The following is a 20,134-nucleotide window of genomic DNA, read 5'->3' as shown; positions in this document are numbered from 1 at the left end:
ATCGGTTCGGATCTTGTTTCTAATTTCCTTCCTAGAACGTACACTGTGCAAGCGGACGCACTGCGACACTTTAAAGTAATGTTTGTAAATACTGGCGGTAAATTCAAATAACATTGTTTGAACAGTAACTAGTGATTATCAACAATTCCAACATACAAGTTTCGAAAAATATTTGTTTAAGTAACTTTAATATACTTAGATCGAATTTTTAAAAGTGTCTTTTCATTTTCACAAATAACTTATCTATTGTACGACAATACTTGGTCTTTTCTTTTTTTTTTTTGGTCATTCTTGGCCTTCTTTTTTTGTAAACGTTTAACTGTGGTCTGAATTCGGTTGAAATAAAACAACACTAAACGACTTTTATTTTGGTCCAACCACGATGAATACATTTTTGGTTCCGAAGTGAGAGCGCCCGGCAAAATAAGTTTTGCTTATATTTCGTTAGAACAGGCCTAAACATTTGTTACTATGACACCAAAGCTATTAACCTTAGGACGATTAACCTTGGTTTTATTTGTATTCAATAATATGCAAAATTGAATGTTCGTATATTTTGTTTATCTACTCCATGGTTCCAATTTTAAAACAAAAGAGCCAAAAGTGTGGACTAGAGATGAATCAAAATACGACATGTATAATGACAAACAGTGTAGAGATTCCTACGGTTATCCAATCTCAAACAATAAACTATGCCAATGAGTACACATATCTAGGGCAAAGCAAATCTTTTGTGAATCTGTGTGATCAATGGTTATTTTTTTTTTTGTTTCATTAAGAAAATAAAAATATAGACTTATGTAATTGAGAAAAATATTGTTGAATATGCATATATTCGCAATTATAAGCTAGAAAAGTCGTATAGTTTACAAGGAAAAGTGGACCATACAATTACGTCAAAGTCACGTTCGGTGTAATAGTGAAAAATGTTTGGAAGGACTAGTTTTATATACAGCACTTTTATTTTTGGCAGGAACTTTCCATTTCGGACCAAAAATGTATGAATCGTGGATAATGTCCTTTACGAGACTTAAAACAGTGCCATCCATTTCCATTAAAAACACTGCTAATTAGAGAGCACTCCTTTTAAAGCAGGCAATTTAGCTTAGTTTAGAGTTTTAAGCAATGTTTTCAAAAAGCGTAATATTGAAGTTATCGCATTCGTATGGAATTGTCAATCTACCGATCCATACAAATGCGACAAATAAACATCAAGTATCGTCGTACACTTAGTTCTTTATACACGGTAGACTTTATTTAGTCTCACAACCGTTACCTAATTTCTAATAGCTGCTACTGCACTAATTTATGTTAATCTGTAGCATTTGTATGGATTTTTCAAATTGTCAATTCCATACAAATGCTACGAATTCACATGAAGTATCGTCGTACAGTTTTCTATACACGTGGACCCTTTATTGGTCTTACAACCGCCACCCAGTCTGGCATAGCTGCTATACGATCGCTCTCGCGATTGCTGCCCGATTCTGTATTTTTTCCAATAAGTTGCCAACCGATCTAACCGCAAAATGATTCAAGCTTTTGTATATAGATTACTGTTCGCCATCGTTAAGCAACATAACGATGTACATTCCAATATGAAAAATAACGGTGTATTCAACACACCCTACTGCGAGTGTCAGCGATGCGATGCGGCGGAGGTATCTATAACGGTCTGATTGTAGTATAAAAATTTAAACTTAATTAAACGGATTGGTAAGAATATTGTAAAAAGGTTCCGTGGAAGTGAGACGATAATAAAGTCGTCGTGTACACTATACTTATATTAATTACAGTTTTGTTAATCGGTGTGTTCGTTGCAGACCGCGTCGTCGATCTTACCTGAGCCGCACAAGGAAGTGTCATCGCCCACGCTGAGGTCGTCTTGTGAACTGCTCATGCGCACTGTGAACAATACAATGCATAGATTAATATCATCCTTCTCGGGGTATAAAATACCAATAAGCTTGAACCCACCACGCTTCTACATTGCTAGGGGGTTTTTTATCATTATTTTTCTTAAGCACTGGAACTATTTAGTACATTGTAGCGGCCGTGCCATTTTGTGCCAATAGAATTCTTTTACTTTTCTCAAGAACTGGGCTATCATATGCTCAACTTGCTCTTCGACACACGAGCTACGGAGAATTTTAAGACAGAAAACCGAAATTTTCTCCGCAATCGAACCGTTGTGATCCGTGATCATAAATGTTGAAATTATAAACTAGGAAATTCGTCTATTAGTTAGTTTCGTCAAATTAAAGTGTTTGTTGAATTTATATTATCAAAGGCTCCTTGTGAATCGATCTAGTATTGTTGTATTATCGTGGGGAGATGATGAATGAATGAATGAATATACTTTTAATGCACACCACCAAAGAGTACATAAAAATTGTTTTTTAAGTACTTTTTGTAGGGTAATGTATAACAAAACAACGTATACAATTTGGCGGCCTTATCGCTTCATAGCGATTTCTTCAAATAAAATTCGGAAATTTAACAATTATTCATTGTGAAGTCAACATCTCCTGAGGATGCTCCGGTTTAGGAGCGAAACGTGCGTAGAGGTTACATTGCCGAAGAACTGTTTGGTGTGGAGTAAAAAGATTCATGATATTATAAATTACACTGTACAGATTCTCCTGGTTTTTGCGGAGTACAGCAAATTAAGCTTAATTTTCATAAAATTCGGAAAATTTTAAGAATTTCTCTAAAACGTGGGTTATTTATAACAACAAACCTCTACCCTGTCGTCCGTTCGCAGTCCTGTACAGGGTGCTCTCTAGGAACTGTAGCCCGTTGTTATTTATTATGTTGAAGCCGCACAGACGCTCTATTTGCTTCCATCGATGCATGCGTTCCTATAAGTTAAACAGAAATCATAATGAATCTAAAATGAATCAATTTAACTGACAAGGCATACACAAAACATTCTACGCGACTACTACACTTTATATAATATTCCACCGATCGCTTAATCCATTTATTAACGATATAATATATGCAAAATAATGCAGGACATATAAGAACGCCTTGAGAAACACCCTAAAGTTTTGTTTCGCTGGCTCCAATTTCTAATGATATATCATTGTTAAAAGAATTATGTGATTCACTGAATAAAATGCTTTACTAAAATTATAAATTATTAATTTAAAGTAGAAAAACAACAATCCTTTTAAATTATATTTTTCTCTTTTCGACATAGCGGCATTTAGAATATTGAACACGGACATTAAAGAATAAAATGAATAGACGACTTATACACAGTCACTTTAATGAAAGGCTTTTCATTATTTGTATATTCAAACATTCTTTGTTGAAAAGGATTACAGTTTTTTTTATGAACGGTATTCATCATTTATAAGTTTTAGTAGTCTGCCAGCCATAGTTATCTTCGGTTGCTGCAGTGTGACGACCTTTTGTCTCATTTTTTCTCCTATAAAGGCCGAATTCTATCCAGACGAGACTGTCGGCAGTAATTCAGCCTTATAGAAGAAAAATGGAACAACTCTCGAAATCTTCCCCCTTCCATTAAATGATTATTGTTAAACGTATCCCGATCCATTATGATCTTCTTATAGTTTCTTCATCCTTTTTTAATATAGTTGTTTATTAGTATTTTAAATAAAGACAACATTGAATCACACTAAACATCAACTATACTCTTACCCACATAGAATCCGTGTAATTTTGTAAGTAGCATAGGAGAAACATGGATTAAGAGGAAGCCAATAATGTTAGCCAATTATTACAGTTAAATCAAATTAATACAAAAAAAACCGTACAAAAAGCGGTTAGTATAAAAAACAGTTAGTTATACAGCTTATCTATATTACGTCATCAATTATTTTTATCATCAAATTTCAATTCAAAATAGAGTACATATGAAGCGGTGATAGCGCATTGGGTAGGAGCTCGACTTACCCTTCGGGGGGCCGAATTCGAATCCTAGCACACACCTCTAACATTTCTAAGTTATGTGGGATTTAAGTCATTAAAATATCTTCAACGTGGAAGGAAAACATCGTGAGGAAAACCACATGCCTGAGAGTACTAATGTTCTCAAAGGTGTGTGGATTCATCAATCCGCACTGTGCCAGCGTGGCGGACTGCATTAACCCTTTCTCATTGTGGGAGGAGACCCGTGCTCTGTAGTGGGCCGGTAATGGGTTAATGTAATGATGATGATGATAGAGTACATACCAAAATTTTAATATTCAGAATCATTGTTAAAATCATGTTAAATAATATACCAAAGTAAATTGTGATACGCACTTTTGAAAATATTTTTAACATACTGTTAGTTATTTTTTTTAATTCAAAATATTTAGCATTTAGTTTTAAAGAAACCAACTTTCGCATTAATTATATTGGGTAAGGATTACAAAACAATATTATTACCTGCAATTCTTGGGTAACTTCGTTGAGGGCGGTTCTTGCTTCAACGATGGATCGGTCCACATCATCTATGGATTTGCCGTGTGTTGAGACGAACGCTCCGACCAGACTGGAACGTTTCTTACGTAGCTTTTCACACTAAAAGAAAACCAGTTTCGTTGTTAGAATCAGTATTGTCTTCATTTTTATGTCGTTATTTTTTTTTTAGACTTAAGTAAATTCAATATTACTATTTTTTTAATAATAATAATAATAATTTTATTCACAAGAATGTAGGTACATACAGTTTTTAAAATGTAAAGTAGTTATTATAATATTTATACAAACAAATGCGTGCCTCACAAATTATATTGGTGTGTCTGTAATAAATGTATGTAATGGTGCCATTTAAAATCTACTGTCCCTGATTTAGGTAAAAACCTGTATTACAGTATTTTTTTAGATAATTTTACTCGTCACAAGTTAAAGCTTATAGAGTTCATAACTGGTCTGCCAAGAAAACCTTTTCTATTTATTGTAACCATCCCACAATGTCACTTATAAAAATCTTTTTGGCTATGCTGTAAAAAATTTAATTTATAGGTTTCAGTATATTTATTTTTTCAATGTTATACTAATATACAAAGCTGAAGTGTTTGTTTGTTTACTTAAACGCCATGATCTCGGGAACTAATGGTCCGATTTGAAAAAATATTTCAGTTTTGGACAGCCCATTCATTGAGTAACGCTATAGGGATACCCCATTTATCGAGGAAGGAGCATAGGATCAGGGAAGAATTTTTCAAAATCGGGGTTTTCTTCTCCTTTTGAGAGCTACCGCCGCGTGCGCTGCGTAAACGGTTAAAGTATTGATAAAATCGTGTATCACAAAGTTGTTCACATTTAAAAGTTCTAAAAAAAAGTCGGCGACAGTCTTTTTTTAAGGTTGACTTATACGCTGAGGGATTCCACTGCTGGCCTTGCCTTTCCCAATAACCAACGGTTGGCCTACGCGTTATTGATCGCATTAGCTGATAGCATCGAGGATTCGCTGCCGTTCTCCCCATATTCCCGTAGTCCTCCCATCTTCCGTCTTTTCCGATACCTATAATTTGGGTACCTTCAAATCAAGAGTGAATCTTCATCTTCTAGGCAAGCGCGCTCCAACTTAGGCTGCATCATCGCTTACCATCAGGTGTGATGGCAGACAAACACTTGTCTATACAATTAAAAAAAAAAAAAGTCGCCTCGTACGACACCCGCGGGAAGAGGAGGAGAAATTTATTATTAACTAGCTGTTGCCCGCGACTTTGTCTGCGTTTGATTTTGTTTTTTGATGTGGCATTAAATTTAGCTGTAGATCTAAAAAAAAATAAAGTATTCAGTATCGCTAAGCCTTAAATGAGGGGTTTGCTGCAGTCCGCTGAGGAGTTCTGTCCTCTGTCTCCAATCACAGTTTGGGCCAAATTAAACACATATTACAAAAATAATTATATAAATCGGTTATAATTTGTCGGAGTTATGGTGTAAAATCATCAAACACCTCCTCCCTCTCTCAAGGAACCGAGCTTAATGTCGGGGTTAAAAAGTATCCTATATTACTTCTAGCACTTCCAAAACTATGTGTACAAAGTTTCATGAGGATCGGTTGAGTAGTTTTTGCGTGAAAGCGTAACAAACAAACTAACATTGATATATTTTATTATATTAGTAGGGATTTTAAACGTATGCTGCAAAGTTGGAATTTTATTAAATGTGGTGTCACGGAACCCTTACAGCGTCTCTGGCCTGTTGCAACTGCATATCTGCTTGCTGTTTCTTCCTCAAATACGACCTGTTCTCCACCTCGTGTGTCAGCTGCAACCACTGTTGCAATCCGGGTGGGGGAGCCCAGCACCTGTCCTCGAGCTCGCCCTCCGCACGTCGCAGTTCACCTCTGAGCATCTGGAAAATTGACAAATATGATAGGCCTCAGTTTTCTAGGTTTTATTTCTATCTAGCCCCAAAGTAAGCGTGGCTTGTGTTATGGGTACTAAGAGAACTGGTAGATATTTTTTTATGAATTATATACACATTAGTATATTATTCATAAAAAACACAACACTATAATAGCAGGGCTGTAATTTATTTCTGGCGTATGTACAGACGGCGTATCTAGCGTTACCATGGACACTGCCCGACTTTATGGTAGGCTTCTTGGTTTAGCTCTGTAAATTTTATATTCCGTACCGTGTTTTATTTTTAATTTTATTTTTATTTTGTATAGACTTAAGGTTTTGGCATGGATGAAGCAGTCGCAAACACGTCTGTGTTTGTTGGGTTAGGGGATTCTATACGAATTCTATGGTTAAAATAATCGCTTTACTTCAATTTCGGCTTTCAGCTGCGAGACTTCGAGATCAGATGACGCGGAGTTCAACAGCGGAGTATCCCCAGCCTCCCGTAGTTTCTTTTCTAGATTCTTCTTTTCGGTCGCCACATTTTCCTGTAATCATAAATTTATCTTACTATTGTTATGAACTTGAAAGTTTAGATGTTTTGTCCTGCATCACGCAACAAGAACTGCACCGATTAAGCTGGAATTTATGTTAAGTATGCATCAATAGTTGGATCTCATTATCATATCAACCCATTCCGACTCACTACAGGGCACGGGTCTCCTCCCACAATGAGTAGGGGTTAATGCCATATCTACCACGCTGGCCCAGTGGAATGAACATTATGGAGAACTCTCAGGCGTGCCGGTTTCGTCGCAATGTTTTCTTTCACCGTTAAAGCAAGTGCTATTTCAATTACTTAACACGCACATAACTTAGGAATGTTACGAGGTACGTGATGGTATTCGAACTCGGCCCCGTTGTATCTTATCTTAGTATATTACAAATGTGTACTTTATAATTCTACTAGATGTGTCCTGCGGCTTCGCTCGCATAATTTTGGAAGGCAGCGTACTTTTACACAGTCTACATCTATAGTCATATATGAGATTTTGAGATTTATTCACAATCATTTTTTTTGTCTTACGTATTTTTTTTTTAATGAAAAGTATACTATATTATTTCTAATACAATCAAGAATATGTTTAAAAAGTTTCATGAAGATCGGTTCGAAAATAGTTTTCGCGTGAAGGCGTAACAAACAAACTTACAATCACATTTATAATATTAGTAGGGAAGTAGGGATTTATGGGATGAACTACTATCGCTTCGGACCTGAGTATTGTAACTAGAATGAGGCAATAGTCTTTTATTTTATTATCATTACAGCACGCCAACATGCTCTAAACCCTTTCGTCACATGAGAGAGGATGGCCGAGCTAAGAAGTCATCAATAGTCTATAATAGACCACTGCTAGGCTAAAAGATTCTCCCAACGGAAGGGTTTGCCCATTATCACCATGATGAGCAGACGGGTTCGGTTATCGCAGTAGATGGTACTGCTATCACTGAGAACCCTGTTGCCCGCTCTCGTCGTTTTTCTCTATTTCCTTAGTCGTCTCGTACGACATCTAAGGGCCGAGGAGGGGCAATTGCAATGGGTGGTGACAAATTTTGATCCGAAAAGTGAAAGACATCAATAAGCTGTTGGCTAGTTAAAAAATAAATAAACATGCCAAAGTCAAAGTCAAAAATATCTTTATTTAAGTGGGCCCATAGGTGGCACTTTTGATGCGTACATAAGAATTACACGGTAGTGAGACGATGGCGATAACCACATTCGTAAACTTAAAACTAAAGCTACGAGGGTTCGAAACGCGTCCTGGTCTAAGAAGAAGCCCACAACAAACTTAGCCGGGTGTTTTTTTTTGTTATCACCATCTCACAATGACATTTTAAATTATTAGAAGAGCAACCTGGTTAGAGCAATAATTTACACCCAAGCTTTTTTATCGTTTACGTAGTCCTTTATACTATAATAGGACTTTTCTACAAGCTTACGTTTAATACAAACTTTGAACTTTTTAAGAGACATCTCCAAGAGGTCAATTGGTAGTTTATTGTAGAATTGTAGAAATGCAAATTGGCAAGCCTACTATAATGAAACTCTACGTTAAATTTTCTCTTCGCCCTTGACTCCCTACTCTGGAAACTATCTTACTTTATATCACACTTATAAGATAATAATTAAAGCAGGTGTGTATAATATTATTATCGAAGCCACTTTGACTTTACCTCGCGTTCCAGGTCGTTTAATTTCATTAAAATAAAATTACACCGAAGTAATAAAATGTTTAAATATTCTTGTTCTAGTAAATGATTATGAGTTAATTTTCTTAATTAAATCTTAAGCACAGTTTAAAAGAGCTGTCATAAAATTATGCAAGGTGTTGTTATTACTTGTAGTGCTAATCGATTTACAAGAAAGTCAACGTTATTGGAACTGTGACTTTTACGAATATAATTCATCACGACATAATTGATTTCATCATTATTTATTTATCAAATAAAACGAACACATCAAAATGGTTAGTATAAGAGCACCGAAGAAACCGCAGAGGTTTGTCCTCTGTGAACGAATATGTAAGACTTTTGGATGGTTGCTTTGGAAGCAGTCATCCAAAAACTCCGCCCTCGTCTTCCGCAAGAGAGATCGTAAAATGTTGACGCTGGAAAAGAGCAACTCATGCCGGCTTCTTCATTTAAGAGGTAATCCAAAAATAGTAACACTTAATAAAATTAATTAATTTCGATTTCTTTTTAAATAGTTAACGTCCTATTCTTACACCAACTGAATATACGCACACTATTTCTAGCCCTTTCGGAGTTTTGTAACAAGCACTGGGACAAGAGAATTTTATATATTAAGATTTATCAAAGGAATATTACAAGCTTTTTTATTAAATCGTAAACGTACTATTCTCATACCAACTGAATGTACACACAGTATTTCAAGCGGTTTCGGTATTTTGTTACAAATTCTGTGACACGAGAATTTTATATATAAAGATTTACCAAAGGCATATTACGGGCGTTTTTTTAACTCGTAAACGTACTATTCTCATACCAACTGAATGGACACACAATATTTCAAGCCGTTTCGGAGTTTCGTAACAAAGACTGGGACACGAGAATTTTATATATAAAGATTTACCAAAGGCATATTACGGGCGTTTTTTTAACTCGTAAACGTACTATTCTCATACCAACTGAATGGACACACAATATTTCAAGCCGTTTCGGAGTTTCGTAACAAAGACTGGGAGACGAGAATTTTATATATTAAGATTTATCAAAGGCATATTACAGACTTTTTTTTAAAATAGTAAACATCCTATTCTCATACCAACTGAATGTGCACACAATATTTCAAGCGGTTTCGGAGTTTTGTTATAAATTCTGTGACACGAGAATTATATATTAGATATATATTAAGATTTATCAAATGCATTTTACAAGCGTCCTGTTCTGTAGGGAAACAGATTTCCATGGTCAGCACTAACCTGTTCGAGGCGCGCCTTTTCGAGTTCCTTTTGCATATCGTCGAGCGCCATCTCCGCCTTCCGGAGCTGTTCCATGTCACGCAGCATTCTCTGCACCTGATGCCTGCTGGCGCGCCCGGCCCGCAGCGCCGCCCAGCCGCCCACCACAGCTCCGAGCAGCAACGACGCGAGCAACCAGTCCTTCCATCGACTGCCTTCTATTTCAACACAGAACTATAGAAATATCTCTATTTACGTAAACTAAGCAGCTTTGTTGCAACGCTGCGTGCTTTCCGGTGATTACGTATTTTGCGACAGGCGTAAATCTTGCAATCACTGCTGCCAAACGTCACTTTTCCATTCAATAAATAAACAAAAGTGACGTCTGACAGCAGTAATTGCAAGATTTGTGTTTGTCGCAAGCCTGTCGCAAGATACGCATCCGAACACACCTTTCCGAAGGGTATGGTTGCCGGTGTAATTACAGGCCCATGGCATAACAACTACTCATCAAATTCTATGAAGGACTCAGGGCGGCATGTTGCTGTACTTGCTCCTCGCATGCACTGTGAAGTGTTACTCTGTTTATAGGAGATAGTTTTCTAAAACATCAAGAGCTTAAAAAACAAGCGGCCCGGTACCGTGGATTTTTGAACTTCTACTTTCCCTCGAAAAGGCCGACCGAAGCCCTAACCACTGGGCTGTAACCGCTTTTTATACAACAATTACAAAACAACCATTGTTCTTAATATAAAAGTAGGTCTTAATAACATAAAATCGCATAAGTAAATAGTGTTAACATAGATACCGAACCAGTAGCAGCTGCAAACACACATATAAAACAAGCAGACCACTCAACCGGCACTATGTGACACTTTGTATCGAATGAAAAAGATTGATTAGTTGCGGGGAAACAGCCTTGTGCAAGGACGAGGAAAATCTAACAAAAGTACTTGTATGGACTATCGTTCTGATCTTGTAAATGCGAAGTATGTCTGTTTGTTTGGTAACTTTGTTCGGCTCGAACACTGACCTTGAAAATTCTAACGCATAATATAAATGCGAAAGTTTGTTTGTCCTTCCTTCACGCCCTAACTAAGCAATCAATCAACCTACCTGATCTTTGGCATAGAGTTAGTTGAAAGGACGGAGAGTAACATCCAAAAAAATCCTGTGCAATTTATACATACACGGCAGAAATGAATCTTCTGAAATATAGCATAAGAGAGATTGAGATGGATAAAGATAATGAGGATAAATTTAAGGTTAATTATTTTTTTACAAGCTTAAAAATTATTTAATATTTTAATGTAAAATATTATACTATATGTAATATAATATAATATTTTACATTAAAATATGATATTATATGTAATATCATATTGTGAGTAAGTATATATAGTACAAACGAGGGAGAAAAAATTTTAAACTAAGATTTTCGTGGTTAATCAACATTTCTTGAATATAATTCAACGGGTACATACCACGATAATATTTTTGATTTGTCGATATTTTGACCCAGTTGCATGGATCGTGGTCACGACGGGACTGCGTAGTATGGAGGGTAGAGGTAAGGAGAGTCATCTTATATGGGAGAAAAGTTGAAAAAGTGTCCAGTTGTTGCGCTAAATAACAGTTCAAAAATCCTCCACAATGGCGCTGGTGGATGCACAGGGTATGGTATGAATGTAGCAATCGTAGATGAATTGAAGTATGCCGAGTTAAAAAATTTAATGTCATTATCGACTAAAGTAGTTAATTATTGAGAATTTCAACAACTTACGTTGTACAAAATATTGTGGTAAATATAACCTTACTTCCTTGTATCTCCATACTTCCTTGTTTATTTTTCAAGCCTACTCTAACAATATTTATATTTGGCGCTCCTTTTAAGAGTAACCCTGATGCAAATGTGGCGCCATCCTAATTTAATACATTTTGACGACACTTTTTCATATACACAGATGACTCTCCTTACCCTCCATACTGCGTAGGTACGAGTTGTCAAGTTGGATGTCACAGGCAGAATCTGACTACCCGCTTTCGTGTTATTTTTGTCGGTATTTCACGAACTGTTCGACACACTACACTGCCAACGTCACTTTTAAATTAAGAAGCTGTACGATAATTTCTTGGCTTGCATAATGCTACCAATGGATTCCACACACTTGCTAATTTAAAACCCTCTTCACGATTTAAGTTTTTGTGCTTTCGAATTTCAATCGCTTCACGAACTAGTCTCGGAATATAATGACGCTCTATCCAGTGCTGGGTGCCCCCTTGTAGAATATGCTCCGCAATCACAGACTTCTGTGTTTCATTGTCTTTAACCGCTTTCATATGTTCGGTGAGCCGAGTTGCTATGGATCTCTTTGTTTGCCAAATGTAAGAGCTTCCACACCTGCAGACGATCTTGTACACACAGGGACTTCTATCGTTCCTACGCAGTCCCGTCGTGACCACGATCCATGCAACCGGGTCGAAATATCAACAAATCCAAAAATATTATCGTGGTATGTACCCATCTATACTTAAGAAGTAAGAAAAAATTTAAACGAAATGAAGCACTAATTGATTGTAAAACTATCTAAGTGACCAGTTAAAATTGTAAATACTAAAACAATTAAATACGAAACTTCAAAGCTCAGTTAAACCAGGCCTGGTTTAGATGCGGGGAATCCATCACCCATAACCCGAGATAAGTCCTCGGGTTGGTAGGTGCACCCTGTGTTCCCCGTGCACCTTCGTCGATTTGTAGAGTCATAGGGTCACAGAGAGGGTCTGTTACGGCGGGCGCCGCTAGCTGGGTCGCGGTTGTGTGCGAAAGCGTTCCCGTGGCCCTGCCACTAGGCGACTTGTCGGAACACCGTGGGGTTTTAGCCGGTACGAGTGCGACATAACCACCGTGCCTCCCCATGGTGCGGTGGTATCCATGAGGATTTCCCCACGAAAAAAAAGGCCTGGTTTAGATTCTGATTATCCTTGTACAAATTTGAAACATAAAAATTAATAAATATACAACAACAATACACATCTTGGCCATCTAGCCCCAAAATAAGCGTAGCTTGTGTCATGGGTACTTAGATAACTGATGAATATTTTTATGAATAAAAAACATAAATTCTTGACATATACACAATACACTAATACACGCATAGACACTGGAAAATAGATAAGTCCATCACACATACATTTTTCAGGTGGTTTCCAGGTATCGAACCCACAGCCTCTTGGTCTCAGAAAGCAGGGTCACTGCCCCCTGCGCCAATCGGCCGTCAGTATATGAATCAAATCGAGGTTCATTAAATGGTAAAAACCATAATCAGATCGGAAAAAATCCCAAAATACATAAGTACGTTACGTATTGCCATTGATAATTACTCACGTATCGTTATATTATTTTAATGATGTTATGCAAATTAGTTATTCCATTATTATTAAAGAGCCAGTTTTTTGACTCGACCTGACTTAATTATCAGCCTTCGAATAAATATGCAGAAGGACGTAGGTGTACGTAGCTTCAACATAGATTTGTTTAGGGGAATGTACCGGACATATTTTTTATTGGTGGGTAAAAAATTTATTCATGATAAATAAATAAATAAATATTCTACGACAATGTACACATCGCCATCTAGCCCCAAAGTAAGCGTAGCTTGTGTTATGGGTACTAAGATGACTGTTGAATATTTTAATGAATAATATACATATAAAAAGCCAGACACTGCAAAACATTCATGTTCATCACACAAACATTTTCCAGATGTGGGAATCGAACCCACGGCCTTGGACTCAGAAAGCAGGGTCGCTGCCCACTGCGCCACTCGGCCGTCATGCCATGATAAGAGAGATATATGTATTTATATATATCTAACCCGAAATAAACGAGGACGAAGTACACATCTGGTATCTATACTCTATACTAATATAATAAATCGACCTCACTCGTTTTTCTCGCACGTCGGAAGGTTGGCTGGTAGAAAATGCTTTAGCATTAAGTCCGCCTTTTGTAAACAGTTTTTTTTTCGGTCGTGCGTTTTGTTTGATTGTACTCAATAAGCTCCGATTTTATCCATTTCTTCGCCAATAGAGAGCTTAACTATCGCAAAGTAACATAGGCTATATTTTAATTTAAAACGAAAATCGAGATCCTAAAGAAATTTACAATAAGGTAACCCAACATTTCTTAAATATAGTTTATCATACCACGATAACATTTTGTGGGTTTTCGATATTTTGATCCAGTCGCATGGATCGTGGTCACGACGGGACTCAAAAATTTGCCTATAAAATTCATTACTAGGCGTGCGCTGAAAAATCTATTGATTTCACTCAAATATATGTACCACGTTAATATAGTACTCAACTTGCGTGGTGGATAAGCTTAATGGGTATAGCTTGAATTGGATTTGTTAGACGTCCGGAGAACATATAACCTACAAAATATCTGACATAGTTAAGTTGCAATAGAAGCGTTTGTGTTATAACATTTTATTAGACAACCCGCGCCGGTAGAAACAAGAGTAGGTAACAGTAGTATCGCAGTATTAATTAATATTCAAATAAAAAACTTTTTTTATCAAGGTAGTAAAACCGATAAAAGTAAAGATATTTCAACTTTTTTCTAATCGAAAATTTAATGTGTCACCGCGAGTTTAAAAACTTTAGTACACCTAAACGGAACACTTAAGTTTTAGAGTTTTTTTTTTATTTTAAGATAAATCAATCAGCTCGTTACATATATATTGGTATCAGTATTTACTAATAGTAAAGATGGCCACTGAAGTAAGGATAACCTCCGAATGAGAGTAGCCTGCAAAACAAAAATTTTATATATGAAGTTTTACTTTTGGAAAGTTTTTGATTTGACGGTTACGCCAATTCGGCGGTAAAGGTTCGATGAACTAACTGCTTATGCTGATACAGCTAATCCAAGGGCATAAGTTAGGCAGAAAATCACCCAGGCATAAAAAATTGTACTAAATCATTATCTATTGTTTTTTTGTTGGAAGCACATATATTTTGGAGTACTGTTTATGGCTGGCTTACTTATGATATTTACCTATGAAATAAGTATTAAGTATGCCACGCTATACTGTTTTATATCTGCGTATAGTTTATGAAATGTAAGTTGAAAATTATCGCATCTCAAACTTACATTATTCAAATATAACTACTTAAAGTATCCTATTGATCTCCGAGCCAAAGTCCAAATTCGGTACTCATAAGTTGGTAACCCATCAACGTTGCGTAACCAACGCAATCGACTGATTTTCCCAAACAAATTTCAACCATAACAATGAAAAATTACTAATACAATGTGATACTATGGACTCATTAGCAAGTTAGTGACCATTGAACATTAAACTGTGGCTTATAAAAATAAAAAATATGCAAACGAAATTGTACCTTCGTCAATCAAATCCACGAATCGGGTACTGATCACTACACAAACTAATGAGGATGCCCCGAGAGCGATCGAAGCCTCGCACAACATTTATGACATATTAAAACGCAAGGCCAACCCCCACTGGCCGTGACAAACAAAACACAAGCGAAAAAAAATCACATCACACGACGTCACAATCGACAGAATCGCGATTGAATGGAACAAATGATACTTAAATGCCGTGATGTCAGTGTGGTGACACTATGATTGTGTTGTTTTGTGGGAATTTGTGCAGTGTGGCAGATAAGAAAACAGTTGTCACCAAATTCCTCTTCACTGACTGAGGGAATATAACGGAGATCGGGCATCAGCGTGTTCTGCGCTACTTAGGTCTTTAGTCCAGTGGACTGTAATAGGCTATAGGATGATGTGGGAGTTTAAGTGAACTGACGCTTAACTGTGGTATGATTTGTTACAGATACAATTGTCTCTTTATCTGGTGTTATTTATCATAACCTTATTAATTTTCCTCGGCTGGATACATCTCTCATAGCAGGGAGGAATTTAGAAATAAGACTGACCGCCTTGTTGAAACTTAGAGATTAGAATCTGTTATATTGTAAAATGAGAATCACATACATAAGTAGTTAGGAATACGTTAATTGACTCTTTAAATCTTAACTAATTTCACATCAAGTGTTTAACAAATTATTAGCAAGACAAGACTCCATCGAGGCGGTTTTTGCAGCTTGTTGATATAACTTCGTAATGCTAATAATAAGATATGGCTGGCATGCAGTTTGTTTCAAAAGACCTCAAATATAAGAATTGGAAAAGTCAGTTACCAATTTTTTTAAATATCGATTTTGGTAGACGTTGTTTGACCCACATATTATATTTTGCGCAATATACATATAGTTACCAATAATATATGTAACTATGGACTTAATATCGAGTAAGTAGGTAAATGAAAATTACACTGTGGCTTGTGTCAACAACAAATTATGTACACAAAATAGTACCTTCATCAATTAAATCCACATATCGGCTACTGATCACTGCACAAACTAAAGAGGATGCCCCGAAAGCGATCGAAGCCTCGCACAACATTTATGACATATTAAAACACAAGGCCAACCCCCGCTGGCTGTGGCAAACGAAACGAAAGCGAGAAAAATCACATCACACGACGTCACTACTGACAGAATCGCGATTGAATGCGACAAATGATAACTTAAATGCCGTGATGTAAGTGTGGTGACACTATGATTTAGTTGATTTGTGGGAATTAAAGTGAACTGACGCCGAAATGAGTTATGAGTAGTGATAGTTGGAATTGTCGCTTTGTATTACGGTCGATTGGCGCAGTGAGCAGCGACCCTGCTTTCTGAGTCAAAGGCCGTGGGTGCGATTCCCACAACTGGAATATGTTTGCGTGCTGAACATGAATGTTTTTCAGTGGCTGGGTTTATAAGTATCTTATAGGTATTTATGTACATTATTCATACAAATATTCTTCAGTCATCTTAGTACCCATAACGCATACTACGCCTTTTTTGGGGGTAGATAGCGATGTGTGTATTGTCGTAGTATATTTATTATAATAAATCTGACTGCGACTATGTACTAGAGAACTTATACATAAAAAGCTTTGTCTGCGGCTTTGCTCGTGTCTCTATCCCTTTTCCTCTACGAATGTTATAAATGCTAAAGTCGATGCGTAAAAGAAAGATAAACAAACAAATTTATTTTCGTATTTTCGTAGATTTTGTTAATTTTCTGTGTATCAATTTTCTTTTATTCCTAGACCTAATATTGTTAAATCCTCTTTAATTTCGAGTCATTTATCCTTTGGTAAGTTGCCATATAGAGTGAGCTTTTAAGCGATAAGGCCGCCTATTACCTTGTCTTTTTGACGTAACAACGTCTAATAATTCGATCGAGCCGGCTGCACGCACGAAAAAACATGACGTATGCGGCGTTACCTCGCTCTGAGGCGTTCCATTCAAGGCTTGAAGTGCAAGCGAGAGCGCGGAACGAGCGACAAAGAGGCACAGTCGGCCTCCGTGTTCGACATCTGTCTCTCTCCTACTTGAGTGAGCGATGCGTCCGCGTGGACAGCTTCTATACAATAATACATTTACATGTTTTCGGCAAGGATGAAGTGCAGTGAAAAGTGAATGTGGTGTCAATTGTTTATAGCAACGATAATAACTATCAAACTAATAAAATTAAAATTTTCTATTGAAAAATGCAACCATGCCATCAGTAGTTTCTTACGACGTTGTCACGTTCAACTATCGTCAGTAAGCCGACTTTACAGTCAACCAATTTTTTTTTCAGTTTTACCTGTACTTATGTAGTTTAGTTTGCAATATTTTTATTTAGGTGTAGTTTTTTAGGTGTATTGCCGCACCAACCCGTTCCTTCTAACAACTACTTTCGCCAAAGGTTGTCTGAGAGAGATCGCTTTTGCGGTACCGCCTTTGCACACCTAAACTAGTTTTTAACTCTTTTTTATTCGTATCTATTGTGTTTCTCTTTGTATTTTGTTTATGTGTGCAAGAAAGAATTTAATAATAATAACTTAACGTATGGCGCACAAAATTTTTTTTTTTATTTCATTCAAATATCATGCATTGTTCTGGAATAATAAGTAGCTAATAAGCTCGGAGGGTAGGAATCAGGATAAACCAACAAACATACTTTCGCATTTATAATATCGAATGTGCTAACCCAAAGCGGCGACTGAATTACGTGAAGGTAACTAAATCTGAGTCTCAATTGTTTCTGAAGAATTGGGATTCACCGCCACTTCAGCCTTCCGCGCTGAATCGGGTTACATAATATGTATTATAGTAGATGAGTCATGGGAATACGAGTATAGATCAATTGGTTTTAATTAAGACATTTAGGCTCGGCGCTGCGATTAACGCTTCTGAAATTAGAAACCTTCGGATACCGCACTAGGTTTAATTTGGTTTATCCGTTAACGTTTTAATTGTATCATCATAGCCTTGAAAAGCCCAATGCTGGGCGAAAGGCCTTTCCCAACGGCCCTCCCGTTTTTGCTCATAATAACCACGCTGTGTAGACGGGTTGGAGATCGCAGTAGATGGTAGTAGTCGCACACCGGACGCTGCCCCTCTGGTATATTCCCTTAGTCGCCTCGTACGAGACCCGCGAGATGAGGGGGGGGGTGGTGACCACTATATTCTGATCTGCCGTCACCACACGGCATTTTTTTGTATAACAACCGGCTACCACTCATCATTACAGGGCAAGATTTAAGAAAAACTAACCGTGGGGCGAAAGAGCACACTGAGTTTCTATAACACTACAAGCTAGACTGCAATCTTACTTGGAGTGAGTGACTCCGAGTCCAGAAAAAAGAAAATTCAGAAATCATTAGTTCCCAAATTGCACCTGCCAGGAATCGAATGTGGGACTTCCAACTTAAATCTACCGCTGCGCCAGAGAGGTTCGGAAAAAGCACTCGTTTATTATTCACAGTCACGGCATTAAATATACCAGTTGCCTTAATGACCGCCAAACATCGAAGAAGATAGCACTTTAAGAAGAAGAAGAATGAAAATTACAAGAACAAGTCGGCCGTTTGGTGCCTAAGAAACTGCCGCCTGCCTAACAGTGTCTCATGATCGACTTGAAAGCTCGGCTCACGTTATTTTAGTATAAGTTGTTAATTAAGACATTATACTGTTCATTCCAATGACACTTGCAGCACAAGACAGCCGTTATGCTAAACAAGCGTGGACAAGATAAGTATCATCCTCACATAAACCACCCACTACAGAGCACGGGTCTCCTCCAACAAAAAAATGGGTTGAGGCCGTAGTCCACTACGCTGGCCCAGTGCGGATTTGTGGACTCCACCACTCCTTTGAGAAAATGATGTAGAACTCTCAGGCATGTAGGTATCCTAACGATGTTTTTCTTCACCGTTGAAGCAAGTGATATTTAAATCAATAAAATATAAAAAAAAAATGTAAAAAAAAATCGTGTCAAAGAATGGTTGCTCGCGCAAACATATGCAGAAACTGAAAAGTTGCTTGAAGTTTTATCTTAGTTCGGTAATATTCACACACCCACACCCACACCCACACACCCACCCACACACAACACACCCACTTACACACACACACGCGCGCGTATAAAACGTTCAAAACATGTAACCTAATACAAATAGGATTACCAGCGTTACCTGCGAATTGATATCTTTATTTTTTTCTTTTTGTTTTAAACGAGCCATATTTATATGGAGAGCACTGTCGCCTATAACACAGGTTTATACCTAGCTTAGGGACAGTTCATTTCTGTATATCCGTGTTAATTTTAACATTAATATAAGTTATACCTATTGTGCAGATGTAATGTAAATTGTACCTATGTTTTATTGAACAATAAACAAATATTATTAAAACAAAAAATATTATTATTATTAAATTGCTTAAAACGCACGTAACAACCTAGAGCACCCACCCAATGCGCTATCACAGCTTCCAATGAGAATAGTTCTCCTCACTATTTTTACGTAACTTATATTTTCCACTGGCAACCAACTTTTAACCTGGCAACTAGTTATTCCTGAGATTAGCGCGTTCAAGCAATCAAACAAACAAACTCTTCAGTTTTATATATTAACACAAAATTTATCTTCGATTGTTATTGTTAACCTAATAGGTAAGTGAATCATGAAACTGTAAGCGGTGAAAATACAATATGTACAATATATCCCACCCCCTTTTATGAGAAACTATACATACGCCCGTACAAAATGGTCCGTATTTCGCAAGTAAAGGACTATAAAAATTACGTAATATCCTATACTCAGCAATATGAATCGTTTAAATAGCTTATAATTGTCTTGAAAAAAAACCTGCTTCAACACGACTTCAAAATCTCAGTTGGTAGGCAGTGTCTTATTGCTA

General features: G+C 36.9%; 1 protein-coding gene across 3 annotated transcripts in view; it reads right to left on the bottom strand.

The window, feature by feature from the left end:
- The window catches only part of LOC120625469 (stromal interaction molecule homolog), a 64,689-nt gene that overhangs the window by 14,331 nt on the left and 30,224 nt on the right, over positions 1 to 20,134 (bottom strand). The window contains exons 6-11 of one of the 3 annotated variants that reach the window (XM_039892556.1): positions 9,818 to 10,014; positions 6,743 to 6,862; positions 6,154 to 6,321; positions 4,402 to 4,536; positions 2,741 to 2,861; positions 1,843 to 1,905 (exon numbers count right to left, since the gene is read on the bottom strand). In XM_039892556.1, coding sequence (XP_039748490.1) covers positions 1,843 to 1,905; positions 2,741 to 2,861; positions 4,402 to 4,536; positions 6,154 to 6,321; positions 6,743 to 6,862; positions 9,818 to 10,014 — 804 coding nt within the window. The remainder of the gene's footprint in view (positions 1 to 1,842; positions 1,906 to 2,740; positions 2,862 to 4,401; positions 4,537 to 6,153; positions 6,322 to 6,742; positions 6,863 to 9,817; positions 10,015 to 20,134) is intronic. The other 2 variants (XM_039892558.1, XM_039892557.1) reach the window with 2 other exon arrangements.

The sequence above is a fragment of the Pararge aegeria genome, chromosome 7, assembly GCF_905163445.1.
Source record: "Pararge aegeria chromosome 7, ilParAegt1.1, whole genome shotgun sequence".
NCBI classification, from domain to species: Eukaryota; Metazoa; Arthropoda; class Insecta; order Lepidoptera; family Nymphalidae; genus Pararge; species Pararge aegeria.
The sequence above is the reverse complement of the archived record's forward strand: the minus strand, read 5'-3'. Positions and strand labels throughout refer to the sequence as shown.